Source organism: Montipora foliosa, chromosome 13 (assembly GCF_036669935.1).
Source record: "Montipora foliosa isolate CH-2021 chromosome 13, ASM3666993v2, whole genome shotgun sequence".
Classification (NCBI taxonomy): domain Eukaryota; kingdom Metazoa; phylum Cnidaria; class Anthozoa; order Scleractinia; family Acroporidae; genus Montipora; species Montipora foliosa.
In genome coordinates, this window is record NC_090881.1 from 37,255,072 (window position 1) to 37,269,951 (window position 14,880).

The window sequence follows — 14,880 nt, forward strand, 5'->3', positions numbered from 1 at the left end:
TACACTCTCTAGTATTCTCAGATTCGCACGATAAAGCCCTGTCTCACAACTCTTCAATGTTTATAATCCTCTGGGACGTAAAAGAACCCACACACTATTCAAAAAGAGCAGGACATGGAATTCCTGGTGTTGTGGTCTGTCCTCTGTAGTATATCATGGTTGGAAAGGTAAATGCTTGGAGATACTAGCTACACCAAAATACTCTAATAATGCAAGGGTAAAGAAAGATATGATATGATATTAGTCTTGTTTATGAAGTCATTAGTAGAAGTCTTATTAATAGCAACATATGCATCTGTTATCAACAATTGTCATTGCCATTGTATATTGGCAATGCTATTGTTAATTCTATTATCGTTGCTGCTGTCGTCACACCTGCATGTGCCTGCCATTGCCATTCTCGCTGGATCCAGAATGGCCACTGCTACATCTCCAGTGACACTGATACTTGCCATTGCTTGTGTCATTGTAAATGTCATTAACGTTGTCAATGAAACTGCTCTGCCCGCGACCACTCAATGTTTTTTTCACTGTCAAATTTGTTGCAACTAACCAATAATGTGAAAAATTGTTCACTTTAGATCATACACCGAGATCTTGCTGCTCGTAATGTGCTGGTTGGAGAAACAGAAACATGCAAAGTAACAGACTTTGGAATGGCTAGAGATGTGCAACAGGAAAACATTTATGAAAGAAAGACGAGGGTAACGAAACGTTTTAAACTAGAACTTAAAAAAGTATAGGAAGCTCGAGCTTACAACTTGATCGGTGCAACTTCAAAGGGTACAAAAACGTCAGATGCCGATTCTTTTGTTCCAAGTCGTAACCATAAAACGATTAAGTATAATCCATTCTGTTTGTTACCTTCAACTGCCAGGGTCGGTTGCCAGTTAAGTGGACAGCGTATGAATCGCTGCTGTATGCAAAATACACCACAAAGAGTGACGTGTAAGTAGACTTACTCGTTTTCGCTTCAGGGTTGAGAAGCGATGTTTCGTCTAAAATCGAGGTTACCTACCATTCGACCATGTATGACCTTCAATTTATACAAAATGATAAGTCTGTGGTGATTTCATTTTTTAACAGATGGAGTTATGGAGTTGTGCTTTATGAAATCTTTACCGTAGGTAAGAATCTGTGCATGCAACAGTTTGCTGTTTTACCCTCTTCGAGATTATATCTTCAAGTACTGTAAAATTCTGATTTTGGATTCGACGTTGCATCTTGGAAATGGCTTACTTGATATGTCCAGTACTGTACCTAATTAGAGGCACGCGGATTTCAATAAGCGTCGCGAAGTGTCCCCTTGCTCTTCAACATCAATCGTGTCTCGGAATACAAACAATTAATGTCACGAAGTGTCACCCAAATGCTGCTCCTCAGGTAAAGATAAACTGTTGCATTTACCCTGAACTCAAATAACTCTAACCTTTACCCTTACCTCATTGTTAGAAATAGGTAGCAAAGGCAGGGACACCTCGTGTTGGATGTCAAAATTCAGTGTCAAGTGCCCTCTTGAGGATAGGTATTCAGATTTTCTCGGTAGATTCGCTCTGAGAATCATCTTAGAGAAAGCAGGATTAGCCTTAAGCCAACTGATTAAAAATAAATATTAATTAACTAGAATATTTCCCATACACAGGCTGAGTAGGGAATTAGGATTCAACGGTATCCTAATCTAAGTCATAAATGCGTTTTGTCGTCATGGCTAGCAGTGGATGGGAAGTTAACAGGGATGGTGGGTGCGGGTAAACATTTCCTTCTCTATTTTTTTTTCTTTCAGGTGGTTCTCCATATCCACGGATGGATGGCAAGAAAATTGCAAGTTTGCTTCAGCAAGGTTACAGAATGCCGAAACCACAACACGTGGACAATGACTTGTAAGAAAAATGCTGTTTTGTTTGTTTTACACTCTGCTTTGTTTATCCTTTACTTTTACGTCATTTAGTACAACGACAACGACCCAAAGAAAGTTTAATGTGGAAAAATAATCGTTCGCCAACTGCGAAATACCTTTTAGCGCATAGAACACTTCTTTCATTTGAGTTATCTGCAAGACCTTAACCAGAACCGTAACCATAAAGTAATACATGAAGTTCTTAATAGGCTTAAGTAGACACAAGTGTCACATTATGACATGTATGCAAAGTAAAAAAAGTTGATGTTATGATAATAGGGTCACTTTGCGACGCCAACACCAGGTAAGGTGAAGGTCATTATTTTGCCTCAAACGACAATGATGACCGAAAATAATATTGTAAAATTGCGTATTCCAATCTCAAACTTGGATGCCCTTGATATTTGCATTCAAAACCTTCAGTTAGCTTAATAAATAAAATTTGATTCAATACGACTTATGCTTGAGACACAGTAAGGTAACAGTGTAATGAAATTATTCCCAAGGTATCAAATAATGATCAATTGCTGGCAAAATGAACCTGAAGCCAGACCGTCATTTGCTGATTTAACACAACAGCTAAAAGGAATGGAAAACCAGCACAAGGTCAGATTCTTTATAAAATTTTCATGCAAGCCAATAGCCAACTTCTATATGTCCTGTGCGTTGATTCAGCAGCTTTATGGGCATTTATCAATATTTTTTTATTTGTATTAAACTTCTCCTTAAGAATTATAAGACAAAGAAAATATCGCCAAGCTGTGACTTTTTTACGTAATAGCCTCAGACGCATGGCCCAGTATCAACTGAAGGCACCACTGAGTGGTCTTTCAATTTGAACGTGTAGACCTTACAGGAGCGTAGAGCGTGGATGATACTTTAATTCAGTGCTCGTTTTTGCTGCGTAATTTCAAGTGAGTTAAATACGTAAGTGACAAAAGCACTTTGGTCGATGCATCACAAAATTGTGAAAACAAACCGGACGAGTCATAACGAAGCATTTTCACTCACTGGACCGACAGCTATGTTGCTTTGCTTAATTAAACAAAAAGGGTAAACCTAATCGAAAAAGGTGGTGTTTTTTATGGTCACTTCGGACCACAAAATGGCTGCCGTTTCTCTGTCTAACGGAATAGCAGTATGGTCACCTTGACGTCATATAAGTGGTTCGAACAGGTGGCAGCAAGGTGTGAGTGTTGTATGGGACGTATAACTTCTTGTTTTGAACAAAGAGGGGGGGGGGGGGGAGGAGGAGATCTTTTGTGATGTAATTTTGTAAACTAAATCGAAAAAGAAAAGCATCTTTCAATATGTGCTTTTTTATTCCTTTTGCAGAGGCTGCTCAACATGCATATTTACAACAATGAACTGTACGCAAATTTGGAGGACTTGAACGCATAAAATAAAAAGCAACCTTAACTCTTCTGTTTTTCAAAAGGAACTTTAATCATTTCGACCTCACACTTGACTTTGATGAGAAATTTCCCCCTTTCAAATAATCCAAAGTGAATCAACATCTAAATTTCATTTTCATTGATTTACTTTAATTGGTTAGTCTCTTTAAGAGGCAGGTTTTTCGTGCTCCTCGGATAGTTGCAATACATCTATTATGTGAAAACAGGAACTAGGGATCATGGATAGGACCCTTGCTTCGAAGTAGCGCAGTTGTGGGAAAAATGGCTGCTAATTTTTGTTAACTTGTCGCAATTTCTAAGACGCATAAAATGTGAAATTTCGAGGAGAAATTTGGAAATTGTAATTTTTAGCTACGACGAACGGATTTATTTTGACCATTAAGAACATTTTGGCCAGCTGCACTTGAGAACTAAAGGAAAAAAAAACGTTGGAGAATTTTAGTAGGTAATCGAAGTGATATGAAACATTTGGTCGTATGTACGAAGCTTTTTCTTGATTACAGGGCGTTAAGGTCCCTTAAACGCCAAATGGACATATCACCAAGGAATACCATAAAGCACATTTTATACCCCATTCACACCAACAAGACATGCCTAATTAAACTGGGTTTAACAAAATAAAAATAAGTCACAGAAAAATGTAGGACTGGCTTTCACATGACATTCAGGTTTGTTTCAACACATGCTTTTATCTGTGATAAATTCGTAGTCGACAAAAGTCAGTAAATATGATTTAAAAAGAAAATACTTTGAAACCGTGTTTAACTAAACATGTTTAAAACATGTTTAAGGTTTGGTGTGAATGGGGCATTAGACAACACTTTATTTGTAAATATACAAGATTCCTTCTTGGAGCAATAGCTCTTTTAACACACCCATTAACTGATTTACCTTAGCTAAGGCTTATCCGAAACGGAAACTCGCTCTTTTACAATTACAAGAAGTCTTAGGCAGTACAATTGTAGAAGAAAGGTTCTACTTTTTATAAGACGTGTAAACGGAAATAAACTCGGGTATTTTTAAGTTGTTTAGAATTGTGTTCTTGTTACCAAATAGATTCCATGTTGCCGTGTATCTGTTCAGTAATAAATCACAGATGACGTCAATTAATGTGGTAAGAGCAAAAAACGTCTTTTGTGATCAATAGGGAGCTTACGCAAGGAGACGACGACGGCTACGCGAACTCCACAAAACAATAGCTCTAACGAGAAAAAAACAAAAGCTCTGCACGCCCTGCACGTGCGTTTTTCATTTTGGTACATTTCTTTGCCGTCCTCGTCCTGACAACAACGAGAATTGAGCAAATTTCAGGTTGTGTACAGGACATGAGAACATGACGAAACATGATTTTATCCCCAAACAACCACACTGTTCATGCCAATTTTATTCCCGCAATGTTGATACACACTTTTCGTTCCGAACGACTTGGGATTGTAACGAAATTATTACAATAACAGGAAATAGTATTTTTAGACGACGTTCTCATTGTCGTCGCCCTCGTCCTTGCGTAAGCTCCCTAATTACTGAACAGACGCACAGCAAAATAAAATCGTCGTGTGTTACATAATAAATTATTAAACTGTACAAAAAAGCATATTTTATTGTAAAATCCTTCGATCATATTTAGAAGACCCTTCATTTGGCTAAGTCTATGCCTAAAATTGGTTTAGGCCTAGGGTTAGGCTAATTGAGGGTTTTGGGTTATCTTCAAAAAAGGTACAACGATTACCTGCAACGAGTGACCCGTTAAAAATGATCCGTGTTTTAGACCTTCCGAAGAAATCCTGAAAATGAAAAAAAAAAAAGGAGGTCACATTCGCATTTGAAACATTGGTACGTCTTTAGCTTTTCCAAGTGCACGTGGTCTGACAGGAAACAGTAGAACAATTATTTTAAAATCATTCTTTGTAATATTTTACGTCAAATGAGCCTCGACTTGGTAGCTTTACGCATTAATCAAATTCTGTGCCTCACATTTCACGATAAAAAGCAATTACCAATTTTACGCAAGTTTCTTCTTAAAAAATATATTAATTTCCGGTAATAGAAAATGTGGTAGGCTTAGCAACATTCCAGCTCTTTTAGAGAAGGCTCCACACTCTCCAGAAAAAAAGTGGCCTTTTCCCACCCCTTCCCCCTGGAACGAGCTTCCCCCTCCTCCTCCGGGACGAGTGGAATAATTTCTCTTTGGAAAAAGGGAGGGAGGGAGGACAGATGTTCGGGAGAAAAAATAAAGAAGTGAAGAAAAAAAAAAAAAGGATGCTTAAGTAATCAACAACAACTACATACCGATCAAGTCCTTGACCTCCTAACAAAGGAAAAGATGTTAATAAAATTTCTATAGCTATAAGCATGAAAAATGGCAAACTGAAAGCAAAGCCAGTTTGCTGAATACGACATTGGGTGACTAAACGCGCCGAAAGGGAAAAAAAAAAGAAATTAAAATTCGCTGTTTAGCTTTTGTGTTTTCCTGCTGTTTAGTCGTAACATGTCCAAGATGAGCAGAGAACGAGAAAGGAATGAACAAAACTTCAAAACGCTCCGTCAGAGACCTTATTTTGTTCATCAAATACTATTGTGCATTGGCGCTGCCGTCCACATCGCCGTCGTAAATCTCTAACGACGATGGCGGCTACATGAGCGTTATCTAAATATATAATTTTATGATGCTGTAAATAATTTCGCGATCACTCCAAGTTATTCGGCATAGAAAGTGTGTACCAATATTCCAAGAATACGATTGCTATGACAAAGGGTGTGGATGTTTGGGGATAACATTTGAATGAATTTTTTTCATCAGGTGCTCGCGTCCTACACGAAATCTGAAATATGGTCATTTTACACGTACGTCATTTGAAAGCTTAAAGCAACAATGATGTCAAGGAAAGCGAGAACGGCAGAATGGGTTTAAATAATGAACAAAAACGATGTACACTCCGCACATGTGTTTTAAATGGTATTATTTTTGTCCAACGAAGTGAAATGACAAAATCTGAGGTTTTGTGGAGGACGCGAAAACCCCATGATAAATGTTTGATTTTTATCTCCAAAACTCTACTCCATTCTTACCAATTTCATTCCTGGAAGTTTGTACACATTTTCCATGGGAAATGACGTGGAATAATCCCAGAGTTGTTATAATATCACGAAGTTATGTTTTTTCGAAGAATTTTTCGTAACCGTCGTCGTCGTCCTTTCTTGAGGTCCCTATTTGGGAGTTTTAGCAAGGACAACGGCAACATCAGCGACGACAACGGCGACGGCAACAAGAACGTCACAAATTTGTATATTTAGTTGTCAAAAACAACACCTTTGCACGCCCTGCACGTGCGTTTTTTCACTTTTGTCCATTTCTTTGCCGTCGTCAGCAAAACAAGACAACGTGAAATAGCCAAATTTGAGGTGTTATCAAGAACGTCAGCACTTGAGGATAATTTTTTTTAAGTGCCGCTCAGACGAGTGTCATTTTTGAGGAACTAACACACCCTTCTCATATTAAATTAATTAGTCACTAAGTAAATGCAATAACGCGAATTTCTATTTTGAGATGAGGTTCTCGTTGCCGTCGCCGTTGTAAATCAGAAAATATCGAGCCTTGAGGAACACCACAATTTTTAATAATAATAATAATAATAATAATAATAATAATAATAATAATAATAATAATAATAATAATAATAATAATAATAATAATAATATCTGACCTGCTAATCGCCCTTACTCGTAGTCGGAGACTGAATTGCTAAGGACGGAGCTCAACGAAGTCGGACCAAGGAGCTGTGCAGCCGGCTAGGCGCTCGGCCTTAACTTAGCACCATCGTAAGTACTTCGCAATTATTCCATTTTGTTCAACAATAGGGGCCAACTATTATAAAACTGGAATTTAGGAACGGTTCTTAAGTGAACACAAAAAGTGAACGATTTTCTATTGTATGCTCACGCTGTCGTCAAAACCTGAACGTTGCTGATTTCACGTTTCGTAGACAACGGCCAAAAAAATGCACTGAAATGCGTGCCACTCGTGCAGCAGGTTTATTTTTCCTTCCTCAATCGATGATCTTAAAACAGTAGAAGCTCTTGAATTGATTGCCTTAATAGTATACCGCCATTAAGTTTAGAGTTAAGGATCACTCTCACACGTAGGAAGCCGCACTCCTTAATTACGAACTGAGTCTTTTATTAAGTAAAGTACGATCGTCCGGGTGAGTTTTATGTCGACCTTTTGTTTAATATCGTCCGCCTCAAGGACCCCAAGGGACTTACATCCTTCTTCTTCTCCTCCCAATAATTTTCTCAATCGTTTGTCATCCGGTAAGTGGATGCCATCGCAGCGGTGAGGCTTTCCTCTTTTAATGATCATTACAGCGTATTTGAAAATCCCAAACTTCTTCTTCATCTCTACCTGGTTCTCATTTTCCGTACAGCTTGAGGTCGTCCATGAAAAACAAGTGATTAATAATCCCTTTACCATTTCCAAAGTCGCAACCACCTTTCACCTTCCCTAGAACGTCGGACTGTAAGTGGTATTACGGACCTCATGACAGTGCAAAAGGAGAGGTGACAAACCATCTCTGAAAAATTCCGCGTTTAATGTCTACTTCACTCAGTTTGACCTCCGGCCGGGTGTTAGCTCTGTTCTCCAGCCCTCCGTGCTGCTTCGCAGGAATCTTATCATATTATCAGCTACTCAAAGGAGCTCCACGCACCAGGAGTGCGGTACCACGTCAAAGGATTTCCTGAAATTAAGGCCCACAGACGGATTTTTCACGCGTTGCTAAAGAAGTGAAATGTTACTTCCGGTAACTGACGTCATCATATCATGAGCTGACAAGAAAACCCACTCACAAGCTAAAGTCACCACACGAACTGTTGTTTCCATCGAAGGTGTTTCCTCGCCCTTCCCCGCGCCCGTTCTCAGATCAACTGCGCATGCGTAAACGAACTGACTTCCGGTTTGAGAAAAAGCTTTTAAAATTTGTCATGTCGACCTCCATGCCGTGTTTTAGTTAATAGAGAGATTAAGCATGACGTTTACGCCAAACGGCAAACGTCGGAGTGAACTTAGGGTTTTGCCAAAGATGGAAGAACCCTGCTTGATATTAGCTCATTTCTGTCCTGTTAGCTCCATATATCAAGCAACTTCTCAAAGGAACGAGACAAGATAAAATGAGATAATTTTCACGCTTTTATGACAAGCAGGAGCCTGCCGTTTCCCGTTTCCCGTTGGCCGTAAACGTCATGCTTAATCTCTCTAATGTTACATTTTTCGGAAGAGCAGTGGGTGTATAGTGGGCAGGACAAGCCTACAAAAAGCTTCTAGCCAGTAGTCAAGTTCCACGAAACATAAATTGCTCCATTCTGTTCTCACTGTTCGTCTGTCAATATATCTTTTAGGAAAAGGCGGCGTGGATGACGAGTAAAGTAAAGTAAAGTGGTGCATTTATATAGCGCCTTTATCACAAGTCTCAAAGGCGCTTTACAATGATCAATTTACCCCCAGCGGACTGGAAGCATATACAGGCGCAAATTGCAGCCGCTTCTAAGCAGTCCATGCATGCTGGTACTCATTTTACCGACCTCGGAAGGATGGAAAGCTGAGTGAACTTCAGCGGGAAAGGAGGTCGCCAAATATTCCACTCTCGGCAGAACCGGGAATGGAACCCGGGACCTTAGGGTTGGAAGGCAGAGATCTTACCACTGCGCCAACCCCTCCGCCGGAGTGCCAAAGATATTGATGATCACATCAATAATGTCAATCGCTCTGCCATAGCGGATGTTCATCATCGCCAGACCTGACTGTCTCTCTGTAGTCATTATACTTCTTAAAAGATCTTTCGCACTCTGCGGAAGTAACAGGTTATTTGCAAAGAATGCGAGGTAGGACATTTATGTTGGGAAGGAAAATAGGCACTTTTTGGAAGACTCGATTTGTCAGCCACTTCTGACCATTTGCTATGTCCTCGGCCAAGACCCAAACACGGACGACGCGATCTGGAGTCGAGCGCTCTAACCACGAGGCCAGCGCGCCTCCCCGATGTATACGTAGCACACGTACAATCATTCAACTTAACACTAAATGTTTCTTCCGACACGTAATGAAGGTATAACATATATGCTTAAGAGCCGAAGCCTTGACACAAAGGTCTGTTTGTAAACACAGCTCACCTCTGCGTTGTGGCTGGCTGGAAGATACTGATTTCGTCACGATTTCAGTTGATAATATGAAAGGAATCGCTATGCATTATGCATGATACATTATGGGATACTATTCATTCCTCCCCTGATTCATCTCCACTTTAATTTCGTGAATCATTGTTAATTGATTCTCTTCCCTGAAAAAAATTCTTATTATCTTACACTGATCTAATTCTTACCTGATAAATTCAAATTGCAAGCAAGAAAATAGCAAAAGAACAGCAAGGATCGTCGGTTTACCATGTATTAGAGGCCGTTACGTTGCCTTAACCTGTCAAAGCTACACAGTTTGGAGGTGCTGATGTTCAGTCCAGTATTGAATATGCCAGTTACATGTGAAATAGAATAACATTTAGCTCGTCATCAGGAGGCTTGATCATAACGGACAAAACAGCTTTTTGTATAATTATTTCTGAAGCCTCGAGGACAAGCTGAATATTTATAACCATACATAAGGAAGTAATAACCTTATCGTAAAAGTGAGGCTGGGAGGAACGGGTAGGTTAACTGTATAAGGAAGTAGAATGCCCGAAGCGTAAAACTCAAATTAAGGCCTAACCAAACCGTCTCGCAACATTTCGACGCACCATCTTACAACATTGTTGCATGATGTTGCGACATGTATCGAACGGGCTAGCCAAACGCACGCAACATTTTCAACGCAAGATGTCAATGTTTATGCGCCCAGGCCCCTGGCGCGCAACAAGTGGACCTAGCGCGCATGCCCTAGTGCAACAATGTTGCGTGAACGTGGCCAAACGAGTTCAACATCATGCAACACTGATCCAAAAATCGCGCGAAAAATTTGACCGTTTTCAAATTTGATCCAACATATTGCAACAGGGTGGCCAAACGTATGCAACAAGTTGTGCCCAACAATGTTGCAAGCTCTATGGAAAAAGGTTTGCCTTTGACTCTTGATATTTTTCAACAGACGTTTCGGCTAATTCTTAAGGCTTCATCAGTGATATGAAAGCGAAGTTCTTTATCATACAAAGCAATGTACGTATGACGTTCTTTATCAAATTGAAGCTTAATTATCTCTCAAAAATGCGTGGTAACCCCCAATTTCCTTTTTGAATACAAAGAGTACTTAGTAAGATCAACTTTCTCCGGATATTTTTAAACTGCGCGAAAATATTTCTGCATTAGTAAGCATCACTGATAGGAAACCCGAGTATCTCGAGATGCGCAAAAAGTATGCGCGACAGCAATAGTAGGCAAAGCGCCGGTCAGAGCCGTAAGTACTAAACAGTACAAAACGCGACCTACAAACTCTGAAAATGCCTCGGCAAGGAACGTCTGGGCAAGAAGCCAAACTGTTCCCTGCACAATTATTGAATTTTAATAAAGACGGAAGCATTCTCGAACCCAGTGCTTACGCTGCTTCATCGCCGGCAGTCATGCGCAAAAGAGCTCTGGGGTCGAGATTGAGACGGAATTTGAAGGAAAAATTAATAAACAACCTCTTTTTTGGTCCCATTCCACTAACCTGCGATCAGGCTCTATTTTAGTTTCGCGTGGTACGTAATGTGGAGTTGGCGAAACGAAAAAATTCCTCTTCGAAATTCCTTCCGCCCACTTTCTTTGATTGATTGACATGTCCTTCATCGGCCAATCAAATGTACTTCCATTACACCAATACACGCGTGGACGGCAGATTCACGCTATTTTGTTTTGACCAGAATTAATTACCGTGGGAGGAATATTGTAAACGAATTCAAAAGTTACCGTTGGCTTTAATTTGAGAAAAACACATTTAACGCATGGGGAATGTTTTCGACGACTATATTGCGGCAAAGGCCGGTGTCATTCTTCCTCCGAACTTCACTGAATATGCATCTTTTAAGCTTGACATCTTTTAAATTTGTGATTGAGATAACCTAGCATTTTGTCGTTGGACGGTTTGGCAATAGATTTTTAAAGAAAAAAAAAGAGAAATACATTATTCGTTTAACGTGTTTGCCCATGAAGGTTTCTTTGGTGATTTTTTTGGGTAATATCTTCAGTATTTCTAAAATTGCGCGGAGTAAAATCATGATAAGTTTGGCTGTTAATTTTTTGATGGAGTACGAACAGTAAGATGGACTCACAAAGTTTCTTTTATTTTTGTGCTATTGGTCTCTCTGGAAACAAGCCATTTTAGTTTCTGGAGTGCCAGTGTTAAGTTAAATCAACTGAAAATATTATGAAGCAATCTTGACTCCAAATTGTGCAAACAAACCGTGTCATGTACAGTAAATAAATAAAGCCGTTTGATACACAGATATTTCAAAACATGCATTCGTGTAACTTGCGATTTTATCAGCATCTCCTCCTGTTGATATATATGTCCTTTGTCTCATCCAGGAAATCAATATGCATCGGCTTTCGCTTTCACTGCCATTTGAAAGAACCAGCTATTTAGCTTTCAAAACATAGGGGAAGTTTGTGCCAAAGTACTTTCAACCACATGGCCACAGAGCTCGACAACGGAATCGCTAATTTCATTTGTTCCAGAGATTCAAACCCGATTCTGGACAAGTTTCGAGATGTCTCTGATGCCATATCTCCATTTATACAAATAAAATCGAGTTGCACCGTTCAAGGCATTGTAAGAACAAAAGGGAGCAATTTTTTTCGTACACTTATGGCGGATTAGTCTCGAGGACTTCGCGAGAGCTCCGCGCAATCACGATGGCATTTTCACTTCCGGCGTTTCAACAGCCAATCAGATCACGAGTTTGGTCGGCAAAATTTTGGCCGACCGTCCGGAATTCTTGAGAGACTTTTGGTCAGGCCCAATTTTAGCGAGCGACGACATAAGAAAACATACGGGCGAAGCTAAAAATGGGCCTGATCGCACGTTACATTCCACTGACCGGCTGTACATTTTCGGAAGTTGCATCACGGGATGTCAATTTAATACTTCCTTGTTCGTGCAAATTCCACCCAACTTCGAAAGTGAACGAGTGTTACTTTGTGGCATCGGACTTTTGAGATCGGCAAGCATGTATTCAACTCTTTTATTTATTCTGATGGGACTCCTCTTAGCTTTCCAGGAAACAGGCGAGTTTTGATAGCTTTACTTTATATATTTTGTAACGGAGTGAAGGTCTGTGGCATTCACAATCACTTGCAGTACTAGTCTTAATATTAAATTTGGGAATGATTGACAGGACATGATGTTTACAGAACGGTTAATAAATTGTTCTGCCTAAGTGGCAAATTACATGAGCCGGGCTGGCTTGTTTAGCCGAGAACCAGGTGCGTCTGAGAAATACACCAAAAATCAAGTTTGCGATTACATGGAAAAATCTGAGCCCAGTTAGCCAGGATCCTGGCATCTTAATTGGGTTGGGTGGGGTCGGGTTTATATTGTTTCATCGTTTTTTGCTCTTTTATTTCCTTTGCGTTACGTCATATGTGTTTCACAGGTTTTTCACGCTCAGGATGAGCCAATAATTAATTAATTTGTGTTATGTCATATGTGAGTTTCACAGGTTTTTTACGCAGAGGATGCCCTTACCAAACCAACCTTATTTTTAACCTGGTTTGAATCTGTTTGAATGCTATTTTAACTATTTGCACACTAGTTTAAGGTCATCATACTCTATTGTAATCCTATTTTGCAAAAATTGAAAAATAGTGCCATGTATTTAAAATGTAGTTAAATAGAAGTTAAACACTAGTTAATGACCACTGACAGGATGAGTTCAGCTATTTGTAATCTATTTCTCAGAATAATAGGTTCCAAATAGGTATTTGCAATCTATTTATACACCACACATGTTTCAAAATAGTTTAAAATATGCTATTTAAATACTAATTACAAGGCATCTACGAAAAAGTTGATGATTTAAAAAGTGGTTGTGAAATATTCTTTACAAAAATAATATATAGATTTAGCCAAGCCTAAAAGCGGAGCTCCCGGCTTGTTTATTCTTACTGGCTGTAAGATTAGTGAAAATAAAAGGCTTTGGAACTGTTCGCCTTTTGGTTTTCCCAGATATTGGTTAATTATATCATTTTCTTCGCTGCTTAACTAGTGAATTCCACGGTTAATCTCACCTGAAAAACCGACTGATTGCATGAATCACGAAGGGCTGATTGTGATATCGGTTTTTCCATCGAAATCTACTGTTGAATTCACCAGTTAGGCAATTATTTTTTCTTGAATGGCAAGAGTTTGAAAAGAAAACAAGCAAATCCTCACTGAGCAAGCGAACGGAAAAGGAAAGAAGCCATTTCAGAGTCAACTGTCAAAAGCCAGCGAATAGGAATCACGCTAAAATTTAAAATCACAGACGTACTATTGCTCGTGATGTGACAGATCGTACTTTATTTATCCCACTTTATCTCTGAAAACGAGATCATTTACATTTTGATGTATGTCATTGAAACACGCCGCCAGCTTGGCTTAGAACCAGAATCGGCTAGAAAGGACAAACTTCAAACAAGATCTCCAACAAATTACCCGTATGTGCTCTAAACAAACTTCTGAAAACACAAGCTGGTGATATTTCTCCTTGTACCTTTACGAGAACTCATTGCGATTACATGTTTAGAACATAAAGTGCAAAATTTTCTTGTCACTGTCGAGGCACACCGAAAAACAGTTAGGCAAGCGGAGTAAAAAAACTTCTTGTCAGCTCGCATTTTGAAGCCAAACAAACCAGCAACAGATCGATTATTTCTGTCCAAAAAGAGTACGGATGATTGTTATTTAATTCCAGGTAACAATAAAAATTCGAGTTTCATTCCTGAACAAAGGAAAAAACGACTAAACCACTTTTTAGAAATGCATCCACTTGAAATAACTCATCCGTAGAAATAACAAACAGATTAAGCTATTACTGGTGTACTGTTTTGTCGTTCTCTCTTCTTTCGTTTCTGTTCTTCTGTCATAGGCTGTCCAGGCATCTTGCAACCTTCAAGTAGATTCAAAATTAAAAATCTTAAGACATACCAAAAACTGCAATTCAGAGCAAAAAGCAGCCCAAACAAATTTAAAATAAATACTGAGCCTTAAGTTTATATCGCTCCAATGCTTGACTTGAATAAATACGTAGCCACCATTGTGTCCTGACCACAGCTATATTATGGTAAACCTGGACTGAAACCAGCAAAAAATGCAAGAAAAATATAGATTTTCCTAACCATACCTGAACACGAAAAGCATCGACTGTCAAGAGCTTTTGTTGACGTAGAATGGCTGTGCAGCCGCGTCGAGCCACAGTAAGAGCGCGAAAAATTAAGCCTCGTTCAGGTGTGTGTGTGTGTGTGTCTGACTTTCCTTGAGCCTGCGATCCAATCACCAGTCCCTGGTCAGCGGTCAACTTCAAAAAACAGCTGACCTCGATAAGGGCCAACTCGAGCCCGCGATATGGTCAC

General features: G+C 39.4%; 1 protein-coding gene across 4 annotated transcripts in view; it reads left to right on the forward strand.

Moving 5' to 3' along the window:
• The window catches only part of LOC137983701 (fibroblast growth factor receptor 3-like), a 96,784-nt gene that overhangs the window by 53,990 nt on the left and 27,914 nt on the right, over positions 1-14,880 (forward strand). The window contains exons 19-24 of one of the 4 annotated variants that reach the window (XM_068830866.1): positions 582-704; positions 878-948; positions 1,087-1,127; positions 1,784-1,880; positions 2,404-2,503; positions 3,233-6,010. In XM_068830866.1, the coding sequence (XP_068686967.1) occupies positions 582-704; positions 878-948; positions 1,087-1,127; positions 1,784-1,880; positions 2,404-2,503; positions 3,233-3,298 (498 nt within the window). In that variant the 3' untranslated portion in view covers positions 3,299-6,010. Of the gene's footprint in view, positions 1-581; positions 705-877; positions 949-1,086; positions 1,128-1,783; positions 1,881-2,403; positions 2,504-3,232; positions 6,011-14,880 lie in introns of those variants that run through there. The other 3 variants (XM_068830868.1, XM_068830867.1, XM_068830865.1) reach the window with 3 other exon arrangements.